Raw genomic sequence first — 24913 nt, 5'->3', positions numbered from 1 at the left:
TACCACAAGGTGGCAGCATTCCCTCTCAAAATCAATTCACTTCAAATGGCAGTTTCTAATGGAGTTTAACAAACAACAGCAACCTCAATATCTGCTTTGTCTTGTTTCCACCAGAAAGCAGACTGTGGACTCGACCTGTGACATGAACCCCCGATCATGAGGTCACTGAGGGTTTTAGGTAATGCTTCATCATTTAGTTATTCAGCAATTTCATGTTTCTTTCTGGGGGGAAAAGAAGTTAATTTAGTTGAAAAATTAAAAAAAAGCCTAACTCCCATTCACATTAAGAGTAAGGGTTTTTTTCCCCTCACTCTATTTAAATATCAAGAGACTCCTAATAAAATGATGGACTCATTGATTCCCATGGGAATTAAAGCCAGATGTTTACTATTGATGTTCTGTCAAAATCCAGTTACTGCTACCCTGGAATTATTTGCTGCTAAATCCACAGTGATAAATTCATCAGTATTACTATCACAAGATGGGGAAGCACAAATAGCTAGAGGGCAAGTCCAGAGAAACATGAGGAGGGAGGAGCACAAGAAAGCAGTTCCTCGTTTTCAAACATGATCATTATACACTGAATTGATAGCCCTATTTTGTCTATATCAAGTCATTGGCTGAGGGGCATGCAGGGCACCAGAGATACAAAAAACATAGCAAACAAGGTTTAGGGAGAAACTATCAGTAAACAAATAGATTATCCAAAGAAATTCTGTTAGTAACCTCATATTTAGTGAGAACTAAAGGACCTAAAATTATAATTAACAACCATCGCTACAAAAGACTACTGAGGGGCACTTGAATGGACTGATAATTTAAAGAATCCAACTGGTATTTAAGCGTAATATAGAGCTGAAGCAATCAAGCATGTCTTCGGTTTAGTCAATCTTTATTGGGTGAACAGAACTCTGAAATATACATGACTCTGATCACACTCCAATGAGGAGTTAAAAGTTACAAATCTACATTTATATCTGAAAATAGACTAATAATTTCCAATAAAGATTCTTTTTCAACTTGTATAAATATAATTTTACATGATAGCTTTATTGTAAAATACAATGTAGATTAAACTAAGCACAATTTGTTGGATGCAACACCAGAAATTCTGTATACCAGTTTATAATGAATTGTTTCCTCTTTTATCAGTGCAATTCTATACACAACTATAAAGAAAAAGGGCGACACATTTGTGACAGTTTCTGTGCTAAGTGGATGATTTTTAATCAAAATAATATATACAGCCTGAATTTTAAAAACATAAGACTGTGTCAGTGCTTTTAAAATAAAGAGTTTAGTGTTGCGTGCTTTGGCACATTTTCAGCAGTAACAGTCTGCAGTCAGGGATGTCGGAGGGAGGCAGGCAGGTGCGAGCAGATGTTTAACATTCAGGAGGCTGCATCCACCGTCTGGATGGAACACTGCCCACTTCCGTATGACGAAAGCCTCGACCCTAACCCCATACGGAAGTGGGCGGTGGTTCATCTAGACTGGGTTGGAAAAAAGGAAGACAAGCCAGCAGGCCAGCAGACTGTGAGCCTGCTTACAGCTGATCAGCTTTGAGTCTGCTCACTTCAGTACAAAAGCTTCTGGTCTGAAAAGCTTTCAAAATAAAATGAATCCACAATCTCATGTTTGTCTCTGAGGCCACAGCTGCTCCCCATTTCAGTCTCTTTTCTTTGAAAGTCCAGGCCTGTGCAGCTGTCCTCATTTGCCTTTAGCCTTCCCCATAGTGGAACGCAGTGGAAGAGTGCCCTCTGCCCATGAGTCAGGATACTGCATCATCTTCTCCCACAGACTGACCTCCTCTCCAACTGAGTCCATTTCCACTTCCTCCTTGGCTATTTTAACAGTGCCTGCAGGGGTGAAGATTACACAGTGAATGCAAAATTAGTGCAGAGTCTGTTATCATTAATGATGGCAAATTCCTTGAACACTCTTAATTGTCACACTGGGGAAAAAGGCATGGAAGCCTTGTGGGTACTTCAGCAGTAAAATAAAATTGAGCATGACTTTCTCATAAAGGCTATTAAGCTGCTATTAATGAAAATAGTGTTACTTTCTCTTTTCATGAAGATAAATTAAATTCACCTTCATTCCAAAGTTAGAGAGTTGGGAGAGCAACACAAAAGTTAAAAAGTCGATTCCTCCCTGGTCCCAAAACAATGATCTGAACACTGAATTGCAATTGAAGGACAGGTTCACAGTTTTTCCAGTCTGTTTTAAGACAATAGCTAGGTAACTGACTTCTGAGTTAGTCAAGTGAAGTGAATATCTTCCAAAGTTCTTCCAAAATTCCTTCTTTGCGTTTTTTTTAAAGTATATTTTTTTTGGGCTTTTTATGCCTTTATTGATAGTGCAGTAGAGAAAGACAGGAAATGGGGAGGCAGAGAGAGGGGGAATGACATGCAGCAAAGGCCGTCCGATGCGGGACTCGAACCGGGGCCAACTGCAGCGAGGACTGTAGCCTCTACACATGGGCCGCCTGCTTAGACCACTACGCCACACTACGACCCTTCTTTGCAATTTACTCTTTTGTGCGAATTTTGTACTAAAAAAGGCCGTGACTTTGGAAGACACCCATTTCATTTGACAAACTCAGACTGTTTAAACCTCATATTAGCTTCAGATAGAGTTCTACTTAAATTTTTACATGAAGGGCCAAATTTTGTTCCCATCACCTTCACCGAAAGCACGTTAGACAAGGATATTTTAATGGCCAGTGTGAACACCAAGCAAAACCTGTTCATATGGACACCTGACTATATAATTGACAACTGAAAAACTTTGAACCTAGTAAAATTATTTTCTACTGCAAAAAGTTGCAACTGTGACATCAAACTAAAGCAACACAGTTCAGTGTGAACCAAGGCCAAAACAACAAACAAATGAAGTGCTGACTAGTTAAAATGAAACAGACAAGGTATAAGAGATCTCATAGAATAGAAACTATCTGAGTAGAACACAAAGAAATAACAAAAGGGACAAAAAGCTGTAACTGAAGGGGAGATGAAAAAAGGAAAATCTCTGGATTTATTGAACTCTGTCAGTTTTTCACCTTTTCCAGAGCTGAGACGGACTCCTCCCAGGAATTCATTGCTCAGCATGGCCTCCCTGTCCCACACAGTCAGCTCCAGACACATCCCCCTCAGCTGCTCCAGAGCCACTTCCTTGAACACAAATGTGTGGTCATAGTGGGGGTTCAGGTTCTTCTTCACAACTGGAGTCTTCCTCTTTGAGGTCTTTGCCTTAGTTGGGAACAAGTATCTGCAGAACAACAAACTCCAAGTTAGTTTAAATGGAGAAATGCTTGTATGAAAACACAGTGAGTGTGGTTTTTTAGAGCAGACAGATTATCACTAACCCTTTTACAAAGCTATCTGACGTGCCTCCTGTTTTCATTGCCATCAAATTCTTTGCCTCTTTAATTAGGACATGCAGTTCTCCTCCTTCTTCAGTCACCAGTTTTTTGCCTGACAAGGAGAGGGCAGACACTCTCACAAATTTGAGGTGAAGTGTATCAAACACAACCAGAGCTAAATGCAGTTTTCTTATTGTTGTCTTACCTTTGATTTTCTCAGTTGTTGGCTTTTTAGGTGTGACAAACTTTAAAGAGATCACCAACTCTCCTTTGTACTGAGCAAAAGCTGAAGCTGGCACGGTAGAGGCTGCCTGTTTAGTAGAAGTACATGACATTTAGGAAATACAAGAATCTCAAACACCGACTATTGTAAACATGTTATTCGTCCTAACACGCAGGGCTCTACACTAAATCCTGACTAGTGCTGGATGACTGGGCCTGACAGAGGTCAGTTTATGATTGTAAAAACAATATCTGTTAATATTATACAACCTACCTACAACTATATTTACTAAGATTTCCTTTGAATTAGGTTATAGTTATAGTTATTAGTATGGCAGGACATTCACAACTAATCAGTGTTTTAAATAGTTAAGAGACTTATAAGGTGACAAAATATATAATGAAAACTCACTTTTCACGTACTGCAAACACAATCTTAGTGTTTTCATGCAATTCAGTCTATTTTGCCAACATATACACTAATAACAAAATATAAGTGAGAAACAAGATACATGTTGATCAGACTCTCATCCTCACAGATGATCCATAGCTTCACCTTGTTTTGATTTGCTTTGACCTTGAGGCTACTTGCTGATATTAAACATGAAGTTTTGCCATCATCTCATCGGTACACAAAGACTGTAACATTGCAGTTTGCATGACAGTTTGTTTGTTTGTTGATATCTACTATATCTTGCATTTCTGAAATACCCGTGGGTTAGTCTCCGCTGATGGCTGCTGTTCCTCATTGTTGACCCAGTTTACCGTGCGTTTTTAGACATCCTCTTTGGGTTACACCCAGTCTGTGTGCAGTTTTGGCATAGATGATTTGGCCTTTTTTGGAGCACTTTTAGTTTAAAGGCAACTTATGAAGTTGTTGATCTCTAGTAGCACTATGGGTCAATACTTTATATGTGGATCATAAACAATGCAGAAGAAAAATTGGCTCTGAAAATGTTCTATGAGGACTAAATGCATTGATCATGTCTGTTAGAGCTCTTACAAAGTGTGAGAAACACTGAATGGAAACAAAAACTCAACAAGAAAACTCCACAGGACACCTTTAAGTCCTTTTCTGTAAGGTGTTAACATTATTTTGTCAACACTGCATTACTCATCTAATAAACATAATAAGAAACATGAATGTAAACAATGCAAGTCATGAACTTTTAAGAAAAATCAGCTTTGTAAATGTTTTATAAAAGGAAGGAAATGTATTTAACATGTTTGTTAGACCTCAAAAGATACACACAACGCACAACTCCACTGGGCACCAGTCCATCATAGTGTGGTAAAGAAAAACAAATTCAGTTTCTCTGATCTACCTTTGCCATGAGAGACACACGGTCCTCGTACGGTGAGTCAAGGTCTCGGCAGTCCAGAGCAATCTCCACCTCTCCCAGGAAGGCGTTGCGGCTGAGGCGACCATGATGCCAGACTGATATCAACATGGAGCGGGTGAACAGCTGGGAGCGGCTGACAGAGTACTGGAAGTGGAAGATGAGGAGACTTGATGGATCAAAGGCCTGTCTCAGTGCTGATACAGTGATGGACAGGTCTTGTAATGCTCTCATGCTCTGGGAGTTTTAAATAAATCAAGGACTATAGATTAAAGAAGAAGGTGATTTCAGAGTTTATTGGAAGTTGCACAAAATCTTCTGAATAATTACCTTCTTCCAAACCTTTAAAGTGCAATCCAAAATGACAGAGCAATAATTTGTTACAAATAGATTCACCCAGATGATGTTCTTTTCAGCAGTTTTGTTTGCTACTGTATTTAAGCTGATTCTACACTGAAAGCCAGGACCAAAATCAATATTTGACAAAAGGTATTCTAATCAGCAATGTCAATATCAATCTTAAGGTCTCTGTAGGTGTGGTCACTATTTGCAGCAGGCTTGGCGCAAGGTCACTAATCAGGGAGTGTCATTAAGTCAACAGGATAAGGTCAACAGTTGCATTACAAGTTGAGAGGAGCCAGTCATAAACCATCACCTTCAGTGTTTCTTTGTAGACGGGGTTTATGGTGTTTCTCTTCGTCGTGGTCTTCCTTTTGCTCTGGCGAGATTTGTCAGGGAGTAGGTAACATTTGACATAACTGAAACACAAAAAGAGAAAAGTATGTCACTCAGTCTTTCTCTTGGACATGACTGTTTTATTCTGTATTTCCTGAATAAATGCTGTGAAATAATATGTGTTGACATTCAATTTCCTGTGTAGCTGAGGTCATCACCTTTGGAATGTGATTATTGTGACTTTGTAAACCCAGCAACCTCTTATCTACACTGATCAAAGCTGTGTTAGCATCACTGAGGGCTGTGTGTGCAGTAGAAAAATGTGTTTTTTCAGAGCCACAATTTGGCGCAGCTGTGCTATTCGATGCCCAATGTTTTAAGTTTGAAGTAAACTGCTCTTCAAATTATGTGTTTTGCCTGTTTGAGCTTCACATTACAGCTATGCTTGGACAAAGTGAAAGTTGGTAATATTTACGGGTTGGAAAGCTGCCGTGAGGCATTGCCGTAGGCCAGCCCGTGGCACTCCTTGATGAAGACCTGGAGGCTCTGGGTGGGTTCGTCGTAGCTCATTGAGAAGACGAGGTCTCCACTCACCTCCACACTGTCAAAGTCTCCTGCTTCACTGTAAATACTCATCATACTGCCTAGTGTGCTCTGTAGAAACACATATACACCTGAGGTTGTAGTTTCATTAATACCAAATACTGACATGTAGATAATACTCAGACATACATATTCTAAATGCTTTATGCTGCAGATCAAAGTTTAAAAAGTTAGAAATTGCAATAAATATCATGCTGGAGGTTTAAAAAGTGAGCCAGGGACAAACAAAGATATTAGCAGAGATCAGGATGTTTCTGTCAATATCCAAATCCAGAGTGACAGCATCAAAGTCTTGTTGGCCTCAGCTTTGTTTTCCCCTAAGGCTTTGGTAACTATAGAAACATTTTTGGTAGCCTTTACACATCAATTTCACACTTCCTATCTTGAAGGAGGATATCCTGAGGTTATAGATGCTCATTCAGATTATCTAACATCAGTTCCTTTCTGAGAGACATAATGAGCGGTTTTTCAAAGAGCATTTAGAGGACTAATGCGAGCTGTGAGAAATGTCAATACTTTACCTTTGAGCTATGCAGGCTGGAGGAGCTTGATACCATTGTCCTTTTATGAAAGCTAACCAAGCTGTCAATATCTTCTTCCTCCTCGTCATCTTCCTGTGGTACCATAAAAGACATTTTTACAACAGTTACATTTGCCTTGTTTTAACAAAAGGTTCATGTTACTTAGAAAGTTAAAACAACAACACATAAAGTAAGTTAACAGAAATGTATCTAATTTGGAATACAGGAAAAATGTACTTTTGTACACCGAGTATTTTAATAAGCCAACTGAGGATGCATCTTTGACATCAGTATCCATAGCTATCCAAATCTAAGTGAGTTAAGTAGCAGGACAATGTTAAAATATCTGAAACAATAACTGTGAAGGCCAGGTTTTAGTGTTTCACACAAATCAAAATCAAAAGTTGGATTTTTTCAGTGAACTACTTACCTGTACATCTAATCCTGGTACAGAATGACTCCTGTTGCCCAGTGAGGCATCTGGTTTGTCAAGTCCATCACGCAGGTCCACCGTCGATACATACTCTAAGCATAAAGATCAGCAATTAAACACGTATAAGTTTTTCATTTGATTATGGAATAAAAACAACAGCACTGTACATGGTAATATAAGATGCTAACCAGGAGGCTTTTGGGTGCGTCTGACACTCTTCTTGAAGATTCTATCAACGTCCAACTCTGGGGCTGGACTGACTGGTTTTACTTCTGGGGCCTGTGGTAACAGAAAAGGTGAGACATAGTCAGAGAAGAAAAATTTTAAATAATTTGAGACCATGTCCACTTAAACGCATCTTACATTGTTAGCTTCTGGGTTGGTGCTGTCAGCGCTGACAATATCTGCTTTGACTGGGATGGTGAGACTGGAAGAACTGGACCCTGATGGGCTGGACTGAACTGAGTGGGTCTCTTTCCTGGTTGACAAAATAAATTTGAATTAAATACAGCTGCTAAAACATACAACTTTTTACTTTTCAAAGGCAGGTTTGCCTGAAATTTGCATTTGGATATCTCAGTGTATTTTTATGTAATATGAGAACTTTAACAGCAAAAGTCATGAACAGGACAGCACTTCAATTAAATGACTTATGTGGACATTTTTGACTGGAAAACACTGCGAACAGGGTTACAACCATCCCAGAAACTGGCATGAATTACTAACCTAAATGAAGTGCTGTGCTGTTCATTATTTTGGATGTTTTCTTGTTAGGAGTCACCACTCATCTACATTTAATGAAGTTGATTTATTATTTTTCTCTATTTTAACAGTACAATCAAAAAGTATGAGGTGCAAGAAAATACACCCCACCCTCAGGTTGCTAATGTTATGACGAGTTTATTAATGACAGACCTAAGCAATACTTTAAAATTTGGAAAGTTTTATGGAAGACGTTTTTTTACTTCTACAGATTTTTGATTTTTAAATTATGTCCCCATTGGAACACCTTTGTTGTATCTTAGTGTAAACTATAGAGTTTAGAATTACAGGTACAACTTTCTGCATTTATGATCTGACCGAGCCCTGGCTGTATTGGCCTCAGACTAGAAGGTCATCAACTGTGAGGGAGGAGTGATAAACACTGCACTATCTGCCTCAAATGTTGCTTGAAGTTAAGTGTGTAGCGTTTGTACATTTTGGAATAAATGTAAGTGAGTTTACCTTGGTTGCTCAGGGGTCACACGACCAGACTCAGTCTCCGTTTTATTGCTACTTATACTGGCATTTTCTGCAGACTCTGTGTCACTGTGAGCTGGCTTTGACCAAATGTCCTCCTTTGATTCAAATGATTCCCTCGAAGCAAGTGATCCTGAAATCTTGCTTGAATGACTGACACAGAAAAGGTGAAAAACGTTGAGACAATCTTAATCTGTGTTTCGGAAATCCATGTGTTAACATTTCTAAAACTGACAAAAGTGATGTGAAGAATGAGATCAGACCTTTTGCTGTCCGTCTGATTTTTCTGCCTGGGCCGAGGCACAGGAGCGGGAGGATCTGGCTTTATTTCAGTACTTCTCAACAGCATTTCTCCTGCTGTTTCACGCTTCTTCACTATAACACAGAACAATATCACACTCCCATACCAGTTAAACAACATGCAATCATGCTATTGCATTTTCTAACATTTCTCTCCTTCCATTGTTGAAGTGAAACAACATTCCTGTGACTGTGGACATTTCATTTGGGTCTGGCTGAGGGCTGTTTACATTCCTAGTTGAACAGCTGATACCCACTTCCTCTTCCTGTACTCACACTGCGGTCTCTTTTTCAGGGAGACCCTGACTAGGTCATGTCCAGGCGTTGTGGAGAAACGGTTGACCCTTTGATCGTAGAACCAGTCACCTGTCCTTTTCTTTAGATCCCTGGAATCCAGAACAAACGCTTTTTAAAGGTGTAAAGAATTTACCCTCATTCGGCAGTTAAATACCATATTAGTTAATGGTTACCCAACATGCTGTGAGCTGTGTGCTGTGAGCTCCTCAGCATTTTGCAACATGGTGTACATTACTCTTATTATCATGTGATACTGCTCAAAATAACAGTTTTCATGTGTCTATTTGTGTCAATGCTTCTAGGCAAAGTACTAGAAACATCTGTCAGTATATCAATACAATTCAACAGCATCACAACCTAAATCCTCCAAAGTCATAATAAAGTTGAACCAACTTGTTGATTGGGCTCAAAATACTGATTATTAATGATTTCAAAGTTATGTTTACATTCAGTGTTACCCAGCAAAATACATTGTGTGTTGCCTTGAGCTCTAACAATTAAGTAATTAAGTAAATTAAATCCCACCTTGTTCACATCCATGTTTGGAACAAAGTGAAACCACAGTCAAACCAACCATCATGTGTGTGCACAAGATAAACAAAACAGGGATCTATTCATAGAAAAACAGCTTCATGGCACTAGTAGAGGTTAAAAAAAAAAAAAAAAAAAAAAAAAAAAAAAAAAAAAAAAAGAGGAGGGGGGGGGGGGGGGGGGGGGCAAGGAACTTTTAAGCGACAGTAAGAAAAACAGGATATCTTACGATTCTTTGGCACACACGCTGCATAACCAGGTTCCATTTGGGAAGAGTGTTCGGCAGTTGCGGCACACATGGTGATTACACATCTTACACTGGCTGGAGAAAACAGTCAGTCGGCTCAGAGGCTCCAGGCATCTGCCACAACTATGCTCACTGTATCTTCCACTGCCACGTTTGGCCCCTTTCCTCTTCACATCAAGCAACTCTGTTTTCAACTTCCTGAAACAAAAACGTCACATAAATGACATCATGCATTGAGTTTTGGGTTTTACATATACAATAGGTGAAGCAAGAATTTGCAAGCCATCTACAGGAGCTAGAAAAAGTTCAAACATTGTAATAGACACAGAAACACAGTACATTTCATCTTTTTTAATCATGTGCAAGTGTTATATGATAGATTTGTGTGAGTATTTCTGAAACAGCTGATCTCCTGAGATTTTCACACATAACAGTCTCTTGAGTTTACATCCAGTGAGCGGCAGTTCTACAAACAGCTGGTGTCAACAACATGAATCGATGGACCCAACCTGCCTTGTGTCAACAGTCCAGGCTGGTGGTGGTAAGTGTAATGGTGTGGGTAATGTTTTCTTGGCACACTTTGGGCCCCTTAATACTGATCGACCATGGTTGGAATGCCACAGCCTATCTGAGTATTATTGCCGACCATGAACATCCTTTCATGGCCACAGTTTATTCATCTTCTAATGGCTACTTCCAGCTTGATAATGCACCTTGTTACCAAGCAAAAGTCGTCTTCAGCTGGTTTCATGAACATGATAGTGAGTTCAGTTAACTTCAGTGGCCTCCCCAGTCACCAGATCTGAATCCAATACAACATCTTTGTGATGTGGTAGAATGGGAGATTGGCAGCAAGAATGTGCAGCTGATAAATTGATAAATCTGCAGGAATTATGTGTTGCAGTCATGTCAACATGGAGCAGAATCTCAAAGGAGTGTTTCCAACATCTTGTGGAATCAATGCCACAAGGAACTGAGGCTGAGGCACATAAAATAATCAAACTAATGTACAAAGCAGTTAACTATATTTCACTGTTAAACTTTATATCAGACAAACTCTTCACAAATTACAACTAAAACTGCAATAACTAATTTTGTCACATTCTTACAAAACAAACACATCATATCATTACCATGCATAAACAATAATTCTGAATTATAGCCCAGCCCTAAACCAAGATATTGAGCACTGCAGCACAAAAATGTCTATATTAAGATAAGATATATTTGTCGTCCACTACATGTGTACATTTGTTTTTGATACTTGATTCTACAGACACAATTTGGTCAGTACCTACAAATGATTTGAGGTTAAACCCAACCTTGCCAGCAACAAATTCCTTCTAACCTTATATTGACACTAACAAATATTAACTACCTACAACATAATAATAATAATAATAATAATATGTTGTATGTATGTATATATTTGGACTGCTGATACAGATATCAATATTTGAGATAAAAAACAAAAACAAAACAAAACTTCTTTAAAGCCAGTGTATGTGCCAATATTTGTCTGCATTGAGCTAATATTGTGAGATATCAGCCTATTCACTAGTCAGATTCTAACGATAATAAATATCAAAAAAACATTAAAAATACCTGGTGAATTAGGCTACACTTGAAATGATTAAGTTAGACTTAAATAGTAATCCCTTGAATTGACTAAATTTGTAATACCTTGCATATTTTGGCATTTTTATAACCCATACATAGAGAGAAGTAAAGCAAGTAAGTTAACCATTTAGCACAATTAACAGAAAATGCTTTCCTCTCACCGAACACGGTGCTCCTCAGCCTGCCTCAGGTCCTCGTCCCGTCGCAGCACCTCCAGGATCAGCTCCCGCTCAGAGTCAGACAGGAAGCCCAGGTTGATCATGTCAGCAGCCTGGGGCATTGTGCCTCCAACCAAAGCCCCTTAGCGCAGGTTAACTGGCTCAGCCCAATCACTCTAGCATCAAGAAGCTCCCCTGAAGACAAAACAGAACATCAGGAATTGAGTGAAAAGGTAATAAACCCTCTAGTGTGTTACTGTAAAAAAAAAAAAAAAAAGTTGATTACATACTGACAAAATGTGTACTTAAAAAGCTGACAGCGAGCAGGTGAGCAGCACTCTTTACTTTTACTACTGGAGAGCATGTTTTCCTATGATCCCACGCAAGGCAACATAGGCAGAGCTCTACAATAAAAAAGAGGAACTTGGTGACTTGATGTCCTGCAGTGATGAAGATATAACAGGTAGAGAGAGCTGTGTGGTTCTAATCAAATGACTGGTGGACGATTGAGTGACATTTCTCTCTTCCTGTTGGCCTCCATGGAGTGAGACCACTGCCTATTGTATAACTCTGCCCTGCTGGAGCTGGTTCATTAATGAGAAAGCAGGCAAACAAAGAACAGAATGCGTCATTAGACAGTCTGAATCTCATCGCAGACAATATACAGTAACTTTGTTCCTTCTCCTGTATTCAAAGCCCTTTTTGGCAAAAGATTAAAAGAACAGTTAAAATTATCACCCACTGAAATCTAGATAAAGCCAGCAGACACTGTTCATTAAGACATGATTTCTGTTTCACAAGGGGACAAGAATCAGTCTAAAACTTTGGAACAAGCTTCTGGCTGAACGCAGCCTTCCAAAAATGATAAATGACTACAAGGAACCAGGATGCGAGAGGTTTTAAAGATCCCACAGAAAGCCTCTGCCAGGGTGAAAGGTTGTTTTGAGTGGGACGGGCAAAAACAACATGAACTTGGCTATCATGGAGGGTTCCCACCCTCTAAGGATACAGAGAAATGGGTGGAGTTCTGTAGCGTAACCATTTGTTTAAGCCAAAAATCCAACTTATCATCTGTCATGTTCCCATCTGAAACTTTATGCTTCATTTATTATTTGAACTGACTCAAAGGGGATTTAACTTAGAGGTAAATGTGCATGTTAAGTAGCTCATCAGAGTGAAATCTGCAATTTAAAACCACAGGCATAACCTGAGACCTTTTTCCCTCATTGTTTAAATGTCTTTCCTAGCAGGAATTTAATAATACCTGCTAGGCAACTTGTCTTGGTAACTTTCAAGGAAATGGCGCATGCGTCTGTACCAGTTGACTGAGAGATACTGCACTAACTTGAACAATCCTTTACAAACACCAAACACAACATTAAAGAGTGAGTAGCATAGTGCAGGCAAGCGTGTAGGCTTGTGTAAAGTGCAAATGACATTAATCCTCTGGGGTTCAGGTTCATTTTAGTTAATCTTTGCTGATTAACTATGCATTCATTTCTATCTTTGTTTAACTCCTTTTAAACTTTGCTTGCTCCAGCTTTGTTATCAGCATAAACTCAGCTGTAAGTCTGAATCATTTTTTCAATGTCTGAGTATTAAGCTGTTAGGAATTCAAAATACAAGACAAATGACACAGGGGTTGATAATCTTTAGTAATAATCATTATAACAGAACAATTGGATGTTGTAAAAAAAAAATCTTGTATCACTATATACAAATAAAACTATATAAAAGCCTATTTGTAGTCTTTCAAGTGGACTGTAGACATAGATGAGAGTGGGAAAGCTCCACATCAGCACTTTCGACTGGTTTTCTCAGCTTGTGTCTACTTGATAGGCTCTATAAAGTTTTGTTACTGACACAGTGTTGGCTGATGAGACTACAGAAGGTTACCAGAGTGAATATGATGTTAACAAACATGAGACTACACGAGGAAAGATCTCAAATCATAACTGTTATAGCCTTTACAGATCACCAGTCTGCGATGTTGAAATTCAGGTTTTAAGAATTAAAAAAGGTCCGTGATGAGTTGCTAACGGCTGCGGGTCGAACGTTAAAACTTTAATTTAAAATACGAACGTTACTCCACTTACATCCACTTAACGATGTCTTCAGTTTGCTTGAATTCGACTGTAACTGTATTTTACAATAGATTAACAGCATGAATTTAACAAACATGACGGCAGATCTCAAACCATGATAAGAAATTCAGATGAATCATTAATGAACTCCATAATAAGCTGCTAACGGCTGAAGCTGTCGAACGTCAACGTTACCAGCAGAAAAGTAAATTAATGCTAACGTTATTCCACATCCACTTCACGAAGTCTCTAGAAACCAGTTTGCGTTTACCCGACTGTAAAGTCTAAATATTTGGGAAGATGATTCAGTGGTTTTACTACTGCTCAAGCTAATTAAAGAAAATTACACGCACCTGTTGATAAAAGTCGACTGCACCCCCGCTTCACGGCTGGCGTCACCACGGCAGCGAGATTTTCCTGGCAGAAAACACAACAAAAAAGCGTGAATAGTGGCAGACAAGCGAAGAGCGCATATAACATAATTGTATTGCCGTCTATCTACAGACAAGTTTACTCACTCTCCTCAGCAGCTATAACACTGCCTTTCCTTCCCACGTCCTCGTCTTCGTCTTCTTGCCTCCCGTCTCCAGCACAGTTGACTTTGTGCTACAGAAGTCCCAAGTACCGGAAGATAGGGAAAGTTTGCAGCAGACAGGCAGGAGCGCCTCTCCACATTTTCCATGACAGGTGCATTTCCTCTGCTCTGTTTACCACAGAAGGGCCGAATGTGGAAAATCTGTCCCTTTGAAACAGGGCTTTTACTTTTTTTCTTTCCTCTGAAGAAAAAAAAGTTGTGAGACGGTAAACGCGAGAAATGCAACATAAAAGCAAATGCAGCCAGCCATTTATTGCTAATTAGAAAAAAATGGTGCTACAGTGGACAATGGAAAGTAAATAAATTTGCTGAAGTAATGTTTAGGTACTTGTAATTAACTTAAGCATACTTTTAGTATTTATGCTACTTTATACTTAGAGGGAAATATTGTACTTTTTACTGCACTCTGATGCAATAATTCAGATTTAAGGCCCTGCACACTCACCATGGTGTATGGCTGAAAGCTCGGGTGAGGTGGGCTTTACGTGAGGTCACCAATAAGAATGATAAAGTTGTAAGTTGTCCTGCAACAAAACCAAAGGAGAGTCCTGAAAAAAATACTGTTGAGATCTTAAAACCTGTGCACACTAAATATAATCTTTCAGGATATGCAAAGTTCTACCATTCTGCAAAATCAGTACATTACTGTGTATACTCCATGTACATTTTGCTGCTAATGTACTCAAGCTAAATTTTTTAATGCAGGACTATCCTTGAAACTGAGTATTTTTACATTGTGATATAACTACTTTTGGTTATACCACATCCTAGTAAAAGGATCGGAGCACTCCTTCCACATCTGTAGATGGTGTGCCTTTGCCTATAGTTTCCTATTATTCACTATGCAATTATTTGTTGTGAGGGCGTATGTAAAGTGATGGCAAAACAACACATTGTTAGGCAAATGATCACTAGGCCTATAAAATTAGTTTTAAAGTCTCATGGAGTCAGTTTTAATTTCCATTTTGAACAAGTCTCTGGTATCTAAAAACCCAGTGTGCCATCAGCCATATAGACTGAGGTCTCAGCCTTGGCTAGGAATAGAGAGAGGTGGCCCTGGATATTCCTTCTGATTTTGTATTTTATATGATTGATACTATACTTAGGAAGAAACTCATAGGGGCCATGACTCCCTAAGAAAAGATCCAATCATGTCTGTTTAATATATTTAATATGGATTTTTGTTAAGTAGTGCAAAGACCGATTTTATGCTTTCACCTCCTGGCTCCTCCATGTAGATACAGATGGGTGACAAAGGAAAAACAGCTTTAACTCTCTTCGTAACATGTTGATCCACCACAAGCTGTCTTAGTAGCTTCAGTGCTCTTTGGCATAGATTACTACTGGAGGAATGAACACCACTCAACCAGAGGATATTCCCTTATTTGGGTCCAAAATCTGCCATAGCTGTTCAACTTAGATCTGATGATTGCAAAGGCCATATCATATGATCACATGATTCACATAATCTCCATACTCATGAAACCATTCAGTGACCCCCTCTGTATGAAAACATCTGCACTCATTTATTCAAGGTTTCCCTTTAATTTGTAACCTGTCTATAGCTCAGAAGTGAAACTATCACATCAAAAAATGAGCTGTGGCCTCCTGAAGTTGTAAAGGTATATTGACAAACCAGAGTACTACTGTATATGTATGTTATTTATTGTAGAGGTTAACATTTACAACCATGCCAACTACATGAATCCTGATGTTTAACAGAATATTGAAGTTTAATAAGTTTGCATGTCCCTGTAATTAAGTGGCACAGTGATGCGAGTCAGGAGCAGTGGATGTGAGTAATTTCCTGGTGTCCTTTTCATTTCAGCCAACCACAAGAGGTCTGAGGATCAAACACCAGAGTGAAATTCAATGAGTATATGACAACAGTGAAGTGCCCCCCCCCCCGCTCCCGTAGAGTTGTCGAGTGGCTAACAGATAAGGCCGTGGTTCAGGTATGGCTGGGCCGCTTCCACATTTGATTAAAATTGCATGTGTGAGTCTGGGCGTTTCTAAAATAAAATAGCATTTGCGCTCAATTGCCCTGGACAAATAAAGGTTTATAAAAATACAGCAGCAGCTGATTTCACTAACTGACAAATGAAATAATCATAATCATAGAAATCAGCTGGTGTTGTGTTTGGCTTTTTCCTCTCTGGAAAAAATCTACTTTAGTACATTAAACTGTTCAGAGCCGCTGTGTCCACTCTGTATCTGTGTTCATCTCTTCAGCTCAGGACGGTCTACAGTCCAAGTCTAGCACAACATGGTGAACACGAGGTGCATATGACTTAACATGCTCTATGTGCTGGATGTTTGTTTTCCACAATGCACCAGTGATGTCCCTTAAAAGACAAGTGATGCGGTTTGCTGTGTCATCAGCCCAGGCCTGCCACACCTCTCTGTCAGCTTTCTTCCCAGAAACCCTCTGGGTGGCGTCATTGATAGATGGAATGGCTGCAGTGTTCGGTAATGGAGAGGTAACGTTCTGGTGAATGTGCAAAATGCCACCAGTTGTTCTCTTCAGCAGGCGACAGGCGACAGGCCAGCCGTCCTCAGAGCTCGGTATGAGACCCAGATTCACCCGGTCAGCAATGTCACACAGCTGGAGCTGGAAAAAATAAAATAAAAAAGGTCATCAATACTGTTAACCAATTTCTTTTTTACGATGCATTAGATTGTTGCACATGCATTTAACATAGAATAGACTAACTATGACTCCTGACAAAAGCCACAATTCCTAATGATTTCACCTATAAAGATATTCTGAAAGATACTGATTAAAGGGTGAACAATGGGATTTTAAAAAAGAGAAATTTTGTACTTTGACAAAACGAGATTGTACACATTACCAAGGTGCTTCTGATTTTGAAATGTGTAATATATGTAAAAAGACCTATACAAATTTAACACTACTGGTGTGATGCCAGATATAGGCTTGCAATTATACTGGAATTTACAAGGAAAAAAAACAACAACAAAACAAAAACAAGAACAAAAGAACCAAACTACACTTGGGATACATCTAGTGTACAACTTTCTGTTGCACCCAGACAACAAAACCAACATTTAAAGTTGAATTGCCATTCTTATTCTGCATAAGTACCATTAGATTTTGAAATCAAGTCAGTCACTATCACATTTATTGTTGTAATAACCACCAAAATGTTGATCAGTTATTTGTCAAAATATCTTCTTATTATTGTCTTGTAACAATATATCTTTCTCTTTTGTGCAGTTCCTGTTAAAACTAAACCTTTGTAACTTCATTCATTCAGGGATTTCATCATCATATCACAAAAAATCCAATGATTTCTGTAATTGATCAGTGGAGATGGGAGTCCGAATTCCTCTCTGGTACCAATCTCAGCCACTAGAGTGCAGAAGTCAACACTTTCAACCATGTAGTGAAATAATCAGTTCCTGAGGGAGAGAGTTAATGCTTTTGCGTGTAAACAATACATGTAGCAGAGGGAGAAAAAGGTTACTTGTCGGTTGTCTCCGTGGTGAATCGTGCAGCGGTCAGACACTCCATTTGCCTCAAGATTTTTCTGTAAAGCTTCAACAGCATCAGGGTTCCACTCGCAGGCGTGAACATGACTGGCCCCCGCATGGACCAGATATGGGAGAGTGAAGTATCCGATACCTGACACCAGTTGGGACAGTTACCATCATTCATGTCATAATTCAAATTATGTTTAATTACCAGACACAATAAAAGCAACACGATGGACAGGGATGAAACCTAAACCTGGACATGAGCTGGTGTTTTTCACCTTTGAAAGGCAGAATTCATCACTGCACTGGATTGTATGATACTGTATATGTGTGGTGTAACTGATCCAACTAATAAGATGTACAAAGTACAAAGAATTTATATACATAGTATCATCTGTTTAAAAAAAAAACTCATAATACATGACACAGTTTTACTACCTGCATATAAATCTACCACAGTCTCCCCTCTGCAGTCAAATCCAGCTACCCGGAGCTTCTCTGTTATGTTTCCAGCTGAGAACATACATTTGGTAACATCAAACTCATACCTGAAACACAGGTGAAGAAAACATGATAAGTTTCAGACAGGTTTTGTCATGTCAAATTTAGTAAGCATGTGCCCAAGACATATTCAGAAAAGAAAAGAAAAAGACTGATTATTACTGAGACTAACCTAATACCATTGTCCACATGTTTGACCCAGCTGTGCTCTCCTAACAGCATCGTCACCACAGGAGATCTAAATCCATCCTTGGATATTCGACTCATCTTTGCCAAACGCTTTGCTGCCAACCCTTTCGCCACTGCGCTCCATAGCTGTTGATCTAAACAAGTATAAAACAATCAATAAATGTCCTAATTAATTAGTTTGTAGACCAACACTGACCAAGCACTTTAGTAGGAACAGCATACTCATACTGGGTAGGGCCTCCATTTGCTCTCAAAAACAGTCTCAGTTCTTTGTGGCATCGATTCCACAAGACATTGGAAACACTCCTTTGAGATTCTGCTCCATGTTTGACATGACTGCATCACATAATTTCTTTAGCGTTGTCAATCTCCTGTTCTACCACATCCAAAAGGTGTTCCAGTGGATCATATCCGGTGGCTGGGGAGGCCACTGCAGTTCACTGAACCCATTGTCATGTTCATGAAAGCAGTTGGTGGCAACTTTTGCTGTAACATGGTGCATTATCGAACTATGCACATAGTCAATACTCAGATAGGCTGTGGCATTCAAACTATGACCGACTGGTATTAAGAGGCCCAAAGCGTGCCAAGAAAACATTCCCTACACCATTACACCACCAGCAGCCTGGACTGCTGACACAAGGCAGATTGGGTCCATGGATTCATGCTGTTGATGCCAAATTCTGCTGCCTCGATAGAAATCCAGATTCATCAGACCAGGCTACATTTCTCCAGTCTTCAACTGTCAGGTTTTGGTGAGCCTGTGTCCACTGCAGCCTCAGATTCCTGTACTTGGCTGACGGGAGTAGAAATAGACATGGTCGTCTGCTGTTGTAGCTCATCCGCCTTAAGACCTGACATGTTGTGCATCCTCTGTTTGCTTTTCTGCTCATTGGAGTTGTGAAGAGTGGTTATCTGAGTTGCCTTAAGCCTTTCTGTAAGCTCCTACAAGTCTGACCATTTTTTTTTTTTGGCACCATTCTCAGTAAACTCTAGAGACTGTTGTGTGTGAAAATCCCAGGAGATCAGCTATTTCACAGATACTCAAACCAGCCCGTCTTGCAACAATCATGTCACGATCAAAGTCACTGGCTGTGTCCAAAATCACTCGCTACTCTGTATATGGTCCACTATATAGGCAGTTCTCCATTCTGTAAACTTTTCATGACGCATTGTATCCCACAATGTGTCATGAAAAGTAGTGTACAAACGATGGTCACTAACCAAGCAATATATACCATCATCCATTGTGCTCTCACTGAAAGAATGAAAAACTGTGCAGTGACAATTAACCCAGTAGTGTCTGAAAGTGTTTTTCATATAACAGATGAGCTCACTGTATAGTCCTCCTTTGATAATGACTAGGGAGCAGTGAATGAATGAGTAACTACAGAGATCACATTTATTCTCCATTCTGATGTTTGATGTCAGAACATTAACTGAAGCTCCTGACCTGTATCTGCATGATTTTATACACTGCTGCCACATTATTGGCTGAATGAGTAATTGCATGAATAAGCAGGTGTGCAGGTGTCAATAGAGTGCTTGAGGACAGTACCCATTTTCTTCCATAGTGGCAGGGAGAAAGAGCCATCTCCCAGCAGGACTAAGTCTCCATGCCTCTGGAAGCTGCGAGGGAGGTCCCTCTTCATCTCCTGTGTCCATCTTTCACCATGAGACTCCGTCAGCTCCTGGAGGATTTTCTCAAGTTTACCCCCATCTGTCTTTCCCCTCTCTCTCTTTGACTGCAGAGTAGACTGAGGTGGAAACAGCACAGACAACATAAGACACATAAGAAGACTTTAAAAGGTGCAGTGTAGCAGTGTCTGTTGCTAATAATATTTCACTTTGCTTTAATTACCTGACTCCAAACTATTTCACAAGCACTGTCTGAAGCCACCCTGCTTCTGAGAGAGTGCAGATCAAGTTGTGACAGACAGGATGGTAAAATGGGCAAGAGGACTGTCCCATCTGAGTTTTTCAGCAGACACAAATTCAGGTCAAGAGCTCCACTGAACTGCAGACATCTCCTGTGAAATATGGATTTTGAATGTAATGTCACAATTACTTCCGACAGACGATATTAACATGTTAATCAAAAGATCTCTCTGTGCGCACATTGCTCTCGGTTCCCAAGTTGACGGCTAGCGGCTAACTTAGCCTAAGAGCTATGCACTCAATGGACGGCTGATTACCTGAACTGCTGCGCGTGACACTGAGACACACGAAGGCAAGGTACACCGTCCATTTACAAACAAACAAAAAAATCCACTGTGTTTATGTTTTGGCGGTTCAGGAGTGCTAAATTAGCTGCAGGTAACCGGTAGCTGCTCCACAACAACACACAACATGTTTCCAGTCGGATTGTTTTGGAGGAGGGACTTTTTCTTCTTCTTCTTCTTCTTCCTTTCGTTTACTGGCGGGTGGCAACCAGCGTTAAGGTGCATTACCGCCACATATATATAGATATTTGATTTTAAATATATATATATATGTATATATATGGTTTTATATTTACTGATTACACATTCACGCACAGATTGTCAATGTGTTCAACAAAGACATACGGATGCCAGAATCCACCTCAGGCCAGAACAACGCCTTACTCTGGTTGTCCCCCACAACCAGCAAGAAATGGTAAGTCATGCGCATGACTACACCCCATCCCCATATAGGCTCAAATTAGAGTCCTAATGATGATTTAAGCTTTTAAAGTGATGTTCACAGATAATTCTGAAGTTGGTAATTTTAGGTCAACCTTTGTAAACCTGTAAAATAAATTTGCTTGAGAAACAATTGTGCTTGTGGCAAAGAGATTCGTATTTGATCAAAACACAAATGGTGTGATTAAAATCTGAACAAATGAGTGGTGAGGTTACACAAAGACACTGAAGGATGAAGTGTTTTTGTTCATGTGTGCAGGAAACTGCATATAAGACTCAGTGCTCAAAGTACCCACACAGTGTGTGTGACATTGCTGTATAAATTTTGACCATGTTTTTATTCCTGAATCTTAATGGACAATGACAGTCCAATCACAAAGGAGAGTCCAACTTTTTAACTGCTAGCCCACAACTAATCGGGAATAAAAATTTCAATGAACACTGGAATTATTAGAGTTTTGCGATTCATGTATGTAGCTATTAATTTTTCTGCAACAGATGCTTTGAGGATTGAGCTCTATATTATATTCATGGATTGTGCATTTAAAGGAGAATCCAACCCTTTATATTCAATTCATTTTTATTTGTATAGCACCAAATCATAATATTCATTATCTCACTGCACTTTACAGTTTTTCTACTGTATTAGTTCATCATTAGCACTCATTAGCTCTTAATGTGGGGGGTTCAATTAAAAGTGCATTCAACATTTTTCAACACTTATGACATTTAATCGATATTTAAATGGATTACACAACTGTTGACACAGAACAAAGTCAGTGCTCCTTGTGTTGTCTATGGAGGATTTGGGGATTCTCTGATTTCTAGCTTTAAGACAGATAATACAGACTTAACTGTCCTTGGGCACAGGAATAACATGTGACATTTAAGCTTTTTATTTATTTAAAATAGCTTTCAAATGAATGAACTGTATGTTTATGAATGTTATGATTATTTATTAGTATTTTGAACTTCGTACACAGCTGCTGCTGGACCTTTACCTTCACTTCCTGTTGCAGTTCATGGCTTTTAGCTGCAGCTTATGAATTTTGAACGTTCCTTTATGGATTTTGTGTCACTTGCAGCTGGACTTCATGTTTGCCGGTTCACTCTTTCCTTTCCTGTGTCAATGATACAAAGCGGCAAAACTACTCACAACACCGGATTCCTTAGCCCAGTCTCGGCTGAGTCAGATGAATAACGGCATTAGAAAAGTAAACTGTGGAACCATGGATGTGGGGAACATGGATGTAGGCCTATTATAAGATACATTAGGTTGAATTAATACAACCATGGTGGGGAACAAACAAACACCTGTAACAGACGGTGGAGCAGGAAGGGGAGGGGAAGAAACCGAACAGAGGGGAGCTCTGCACTGTTATACACTGCTGTTATTAATGCTCCACTATGTTCACCAACTGCTCTCGGACCATGTGTTTCTGCTGTTTGCTGCTGAGGTGGTAGTGGACAGTGGCAACTAGACATTAAGATTATTTGAGTGGAGTAAAACATGAAAGCATGACCAGAACAGCAACATCAGGAACTAATTATAATGGGACTAACATGGTGGATATAAGGCGGGAAATATTCTGGTCGGGTGTTGATGTTTTTGTGTTAATTCCCTGCACATAAACACAAAACTAAATGTTTGTCACATATAAACTGGGGATAATTTGTGAAATTATAAAAGTTTGAATGATGGCGTATGTTTGCATGATGATTTATTTATTCTTTCTGGATAAACATCTTCTCTAATATATGACACTGAGTCTAATGTCTCAACATTGACAATTTATTATGTTAATATTTCTCTTTATTTACCCATTGCATCTCTGATATTTACTATAACATAGTACATGGAAAAGTGCTAGTTGTCGTTCCCTTTATACTCACCAAAACAAAAATTATATTCAGTAAATGACTGAATAGATAAGATGTCATAAAAATAAAACAATGTCTCATGGTGGAGTCTCATCTTGTGTCAAATGATAAATAAAGATCAATCTACCTCTTCCTCCCAGATCTCTCCTTATGTGATGAAAAGTGGCACCGGAATTTGAATTCAGACTTTTAGCTGTCTGCAGTCATGAGTATATTTGAACCTGAGTTGGCAGGTTAGTCAAAACAACATCTGACAGGTCATGTATTAATAATGTCCTGCTCTGGAGTAGATATAAAACAGCAGGGCTCCTGTCTGATGAGGACCTACAGTAGCCTTTTTCTACACTGGGTTTATAACTTCAGGGCAGACTGAGAGTGAGAGATGTTTGGCTCACTCGTTTATGGTCCATCCCTCCCCTGTGCGTCTGATAAAATGCCATCTTCGCTCCTCTGTGTAGCAACATGGAAGCTATAATGGCTGTATGTCTGAGCTGAGCCAATATTGAACCATCACAGTAAAACCTTTTATGCCAGTACTTAAAAAGACACTTGCCAGTGTAAATGACATTATTATTACAATCCGTGGACATGTAATCACACAGACTTTCAATTAAGCTCCTGCAGACTTTACAATCACAACAAAACAAGAAGGTTGAGTCTGAGATTCATACAAGTTCATTGACTGCAGTGTTTCTAAAAGATGGACTTGGGTCTTCTGTATGAGACACAACACAAGCGATTTAATGTTAAAGAAGAGACATTGCCAATACAAGGTCAATAATTATAACCGACTTCAACGTCAAATAATTAACTCAACTTAGAAATATTTATTAACTCCCCTGAGCACTTTTAACAGCTTCATAATTCAAACTCCAATTGAAACCACCCACATTTCTAGTAAAGGGCTTTTCAATTTTAGGCCTAAGTCAACCGAACACTTTCATGACCTGGGATTGTTAAAAATGCAACAAATCCTAATTTTATGATCATTAATAACTTGAAAGCAATTTCCTAATGATCTGAGCTGAATATAAACTGTATGAGAGTTGCACATTTTTTGCCATAATTATTATAGTTATTTTTTTAAATGAATTATAGGCTTCCATTTGTGAACACTGTAAAGCATGTTCACATCTGGGAAGATTTCCTCTTTAACTGCTCATATTTCTCTTCTTTCAGCGATCAGCATCAAACAACAAAAGTAACTGACATAAAAATGTGTTCAAATTAAACAAAAATGTATTGGTTTTGGTTTTATTCTGTCATTGTGTCTTGGCATTAATTCTACATGTCTCTGAGCTCTATTAGAGGGATGAGCACCATTCTTCCAAAAGATATTCCCTCAGTTCAGTTGGTGTTTCGATGGTGGTGGAAGAGCACTGTCTATCATGTCGGTCCAAAATCTCCCATAGGTGTTCAACTGTGTTGAGATCTGGTGACTGTGAAGGTCACAGCATGTGATTCACATCATTTTCATACTCATCAAACCATTCAGTGACCCCTCATGCCCTATGTCGTCCTGGGAGAGACCACTCATAAAATGTTCCATCACAGGATAAAGGTGATCACTGATAACACCTTTCTAATGATTCGCAGTGACCCTTCCTTTTAAAAGGACAAGTGGACCCAAACCATGCCAGCAAAATGGCCCCCACTGCATAACAGAGCCCCCCGGATCGCCTCACTGAAGGAGGTAAAGCATTCAGGCCTGTTCTGTCCTCTTGCTGTACATGCACCCACTTGTGGAGAATATGGTGAAGGATGACAAGTGTTTATGGTTTTTGTAACACTGAGCTCTCATTCATCTTTCTCTTTGTAATGATGCCCCAGTTTTAATATCCCTCTCTATGTAATTGTTGATGGATTGTTCTTGCTGACACAGTCTGATCAGGTCCTGCATTGGCACTTGTAGTTACCTAAGGAAGAATTGCTTGTCTGTTTTCACTTACATA

General features: G+C 39.3%; 2 protein-coding genes across 3 annotated transcripts; both read right to left on the bottom strand.

The window, feature by feature from the left end:
- Nucleotides 1–915: 915 nt before the first annotated feature.
- sytl4 (synaptotagmin like 4) lies at nucleotides 916–14247 on the bottom strand. Its single transcript, XM_022760187.1, has 18 exons — nucleotides 14153–14247; nucleotides 13988–14051; nucleotides 11554–11745; nucleotides 9755–9970; nucleotides 8974–9083; nucleotides 8661–8772; nucleotides 8383–8550; nucleotides 7522–7636; nucleotides 7347–7437; nucleotides 7156–7250; nucleotides 6726–6818; nucleotides 6077–6255; nucleotides 5582–5684; nucleotides 4912–5073; nucleotides 3570–3675; nucleotides 3368–3476; nucleotides 3062–3270; nucleotides 916–1859 (listed from the first exon to the last, which is right to left on the bottom strand). The coding sequence occupies exons 3-18, from the start codon at nucleotides 11670–11672 to the stop codon at nucleotides 1711–1713; spliced, it is 2136 nt and encodes a 711-aa protein (XP_022615908.1). The 5' UTR covers nucleotides 11673–11745; nucleotides 13988–14051; nucleotides 14153–14247; the 3' UTR covers nucleotides 916–1710.
- A 1635-nt stretch (nucleotides 14248–15882) lies between these two features.
- trmt12 (tRNA methyltransferase 12 homolog) lies at nucleotides 15883–20770 on the bottom strand. 2 transcript variants are annotated; one of them, XM_022760257.1, is made up of 8 exons: nucleotides 20613–20770; nucleotides 20279–20447; nucleotides 19976–20174; nucleotides 18401–18551; nucleotides 18166–18275; nucleotides 17718–17875; nucleotides 16628–16840; nucleotides 15883–16072 (listed from the first exon to the last, which is right to left on the bottom strand). In XM_022760257.1, the coding sequence occupies exons 1-8, from the start codon at nucleotides 20663–20665 to the stop codon at nucleotides 16049–16051; spliced, it is 1077 nt and encodes a 358-aa protein (XP_022615978.1). In that variant the 5' UTR covers nucleotides 20666–20770; the 3' UTR covers nucleotides 15883–16048. The 2 variants fall into 2 exon arrangements, with proteins under 2 accessions (XP_022615978.1, XP_022615977.1); XM_022760256.1 differs by having other exon boundaries at nucleotides 15883–16840.
- Nucleotides 20771–24913: the final 4143 nt, after the last annotated feature.

The sequence above is a fragment of the Seriola dumerili genome, unplaced genomic scaffold (genome assembly GCF_002260705.1).
Source record: "Seriola dumerili isolate Sdu_G_001 unplaced genomic scaffold, Sdu_1.0 BDQW01000331.1, whole genome shotgun sequence".
Classification (NCBI taxonomy): domain Eukaryota; kingdom Metazoa; phylum Chordata; class Actinopteri; order Carangiformes; family Carangidae; genus Seriola; species Seriola dumerili.
Note: the sequence above shows the minus strand (reverse complement) of the source record. Positions and strands in the feature narration are given on the sequence as shown.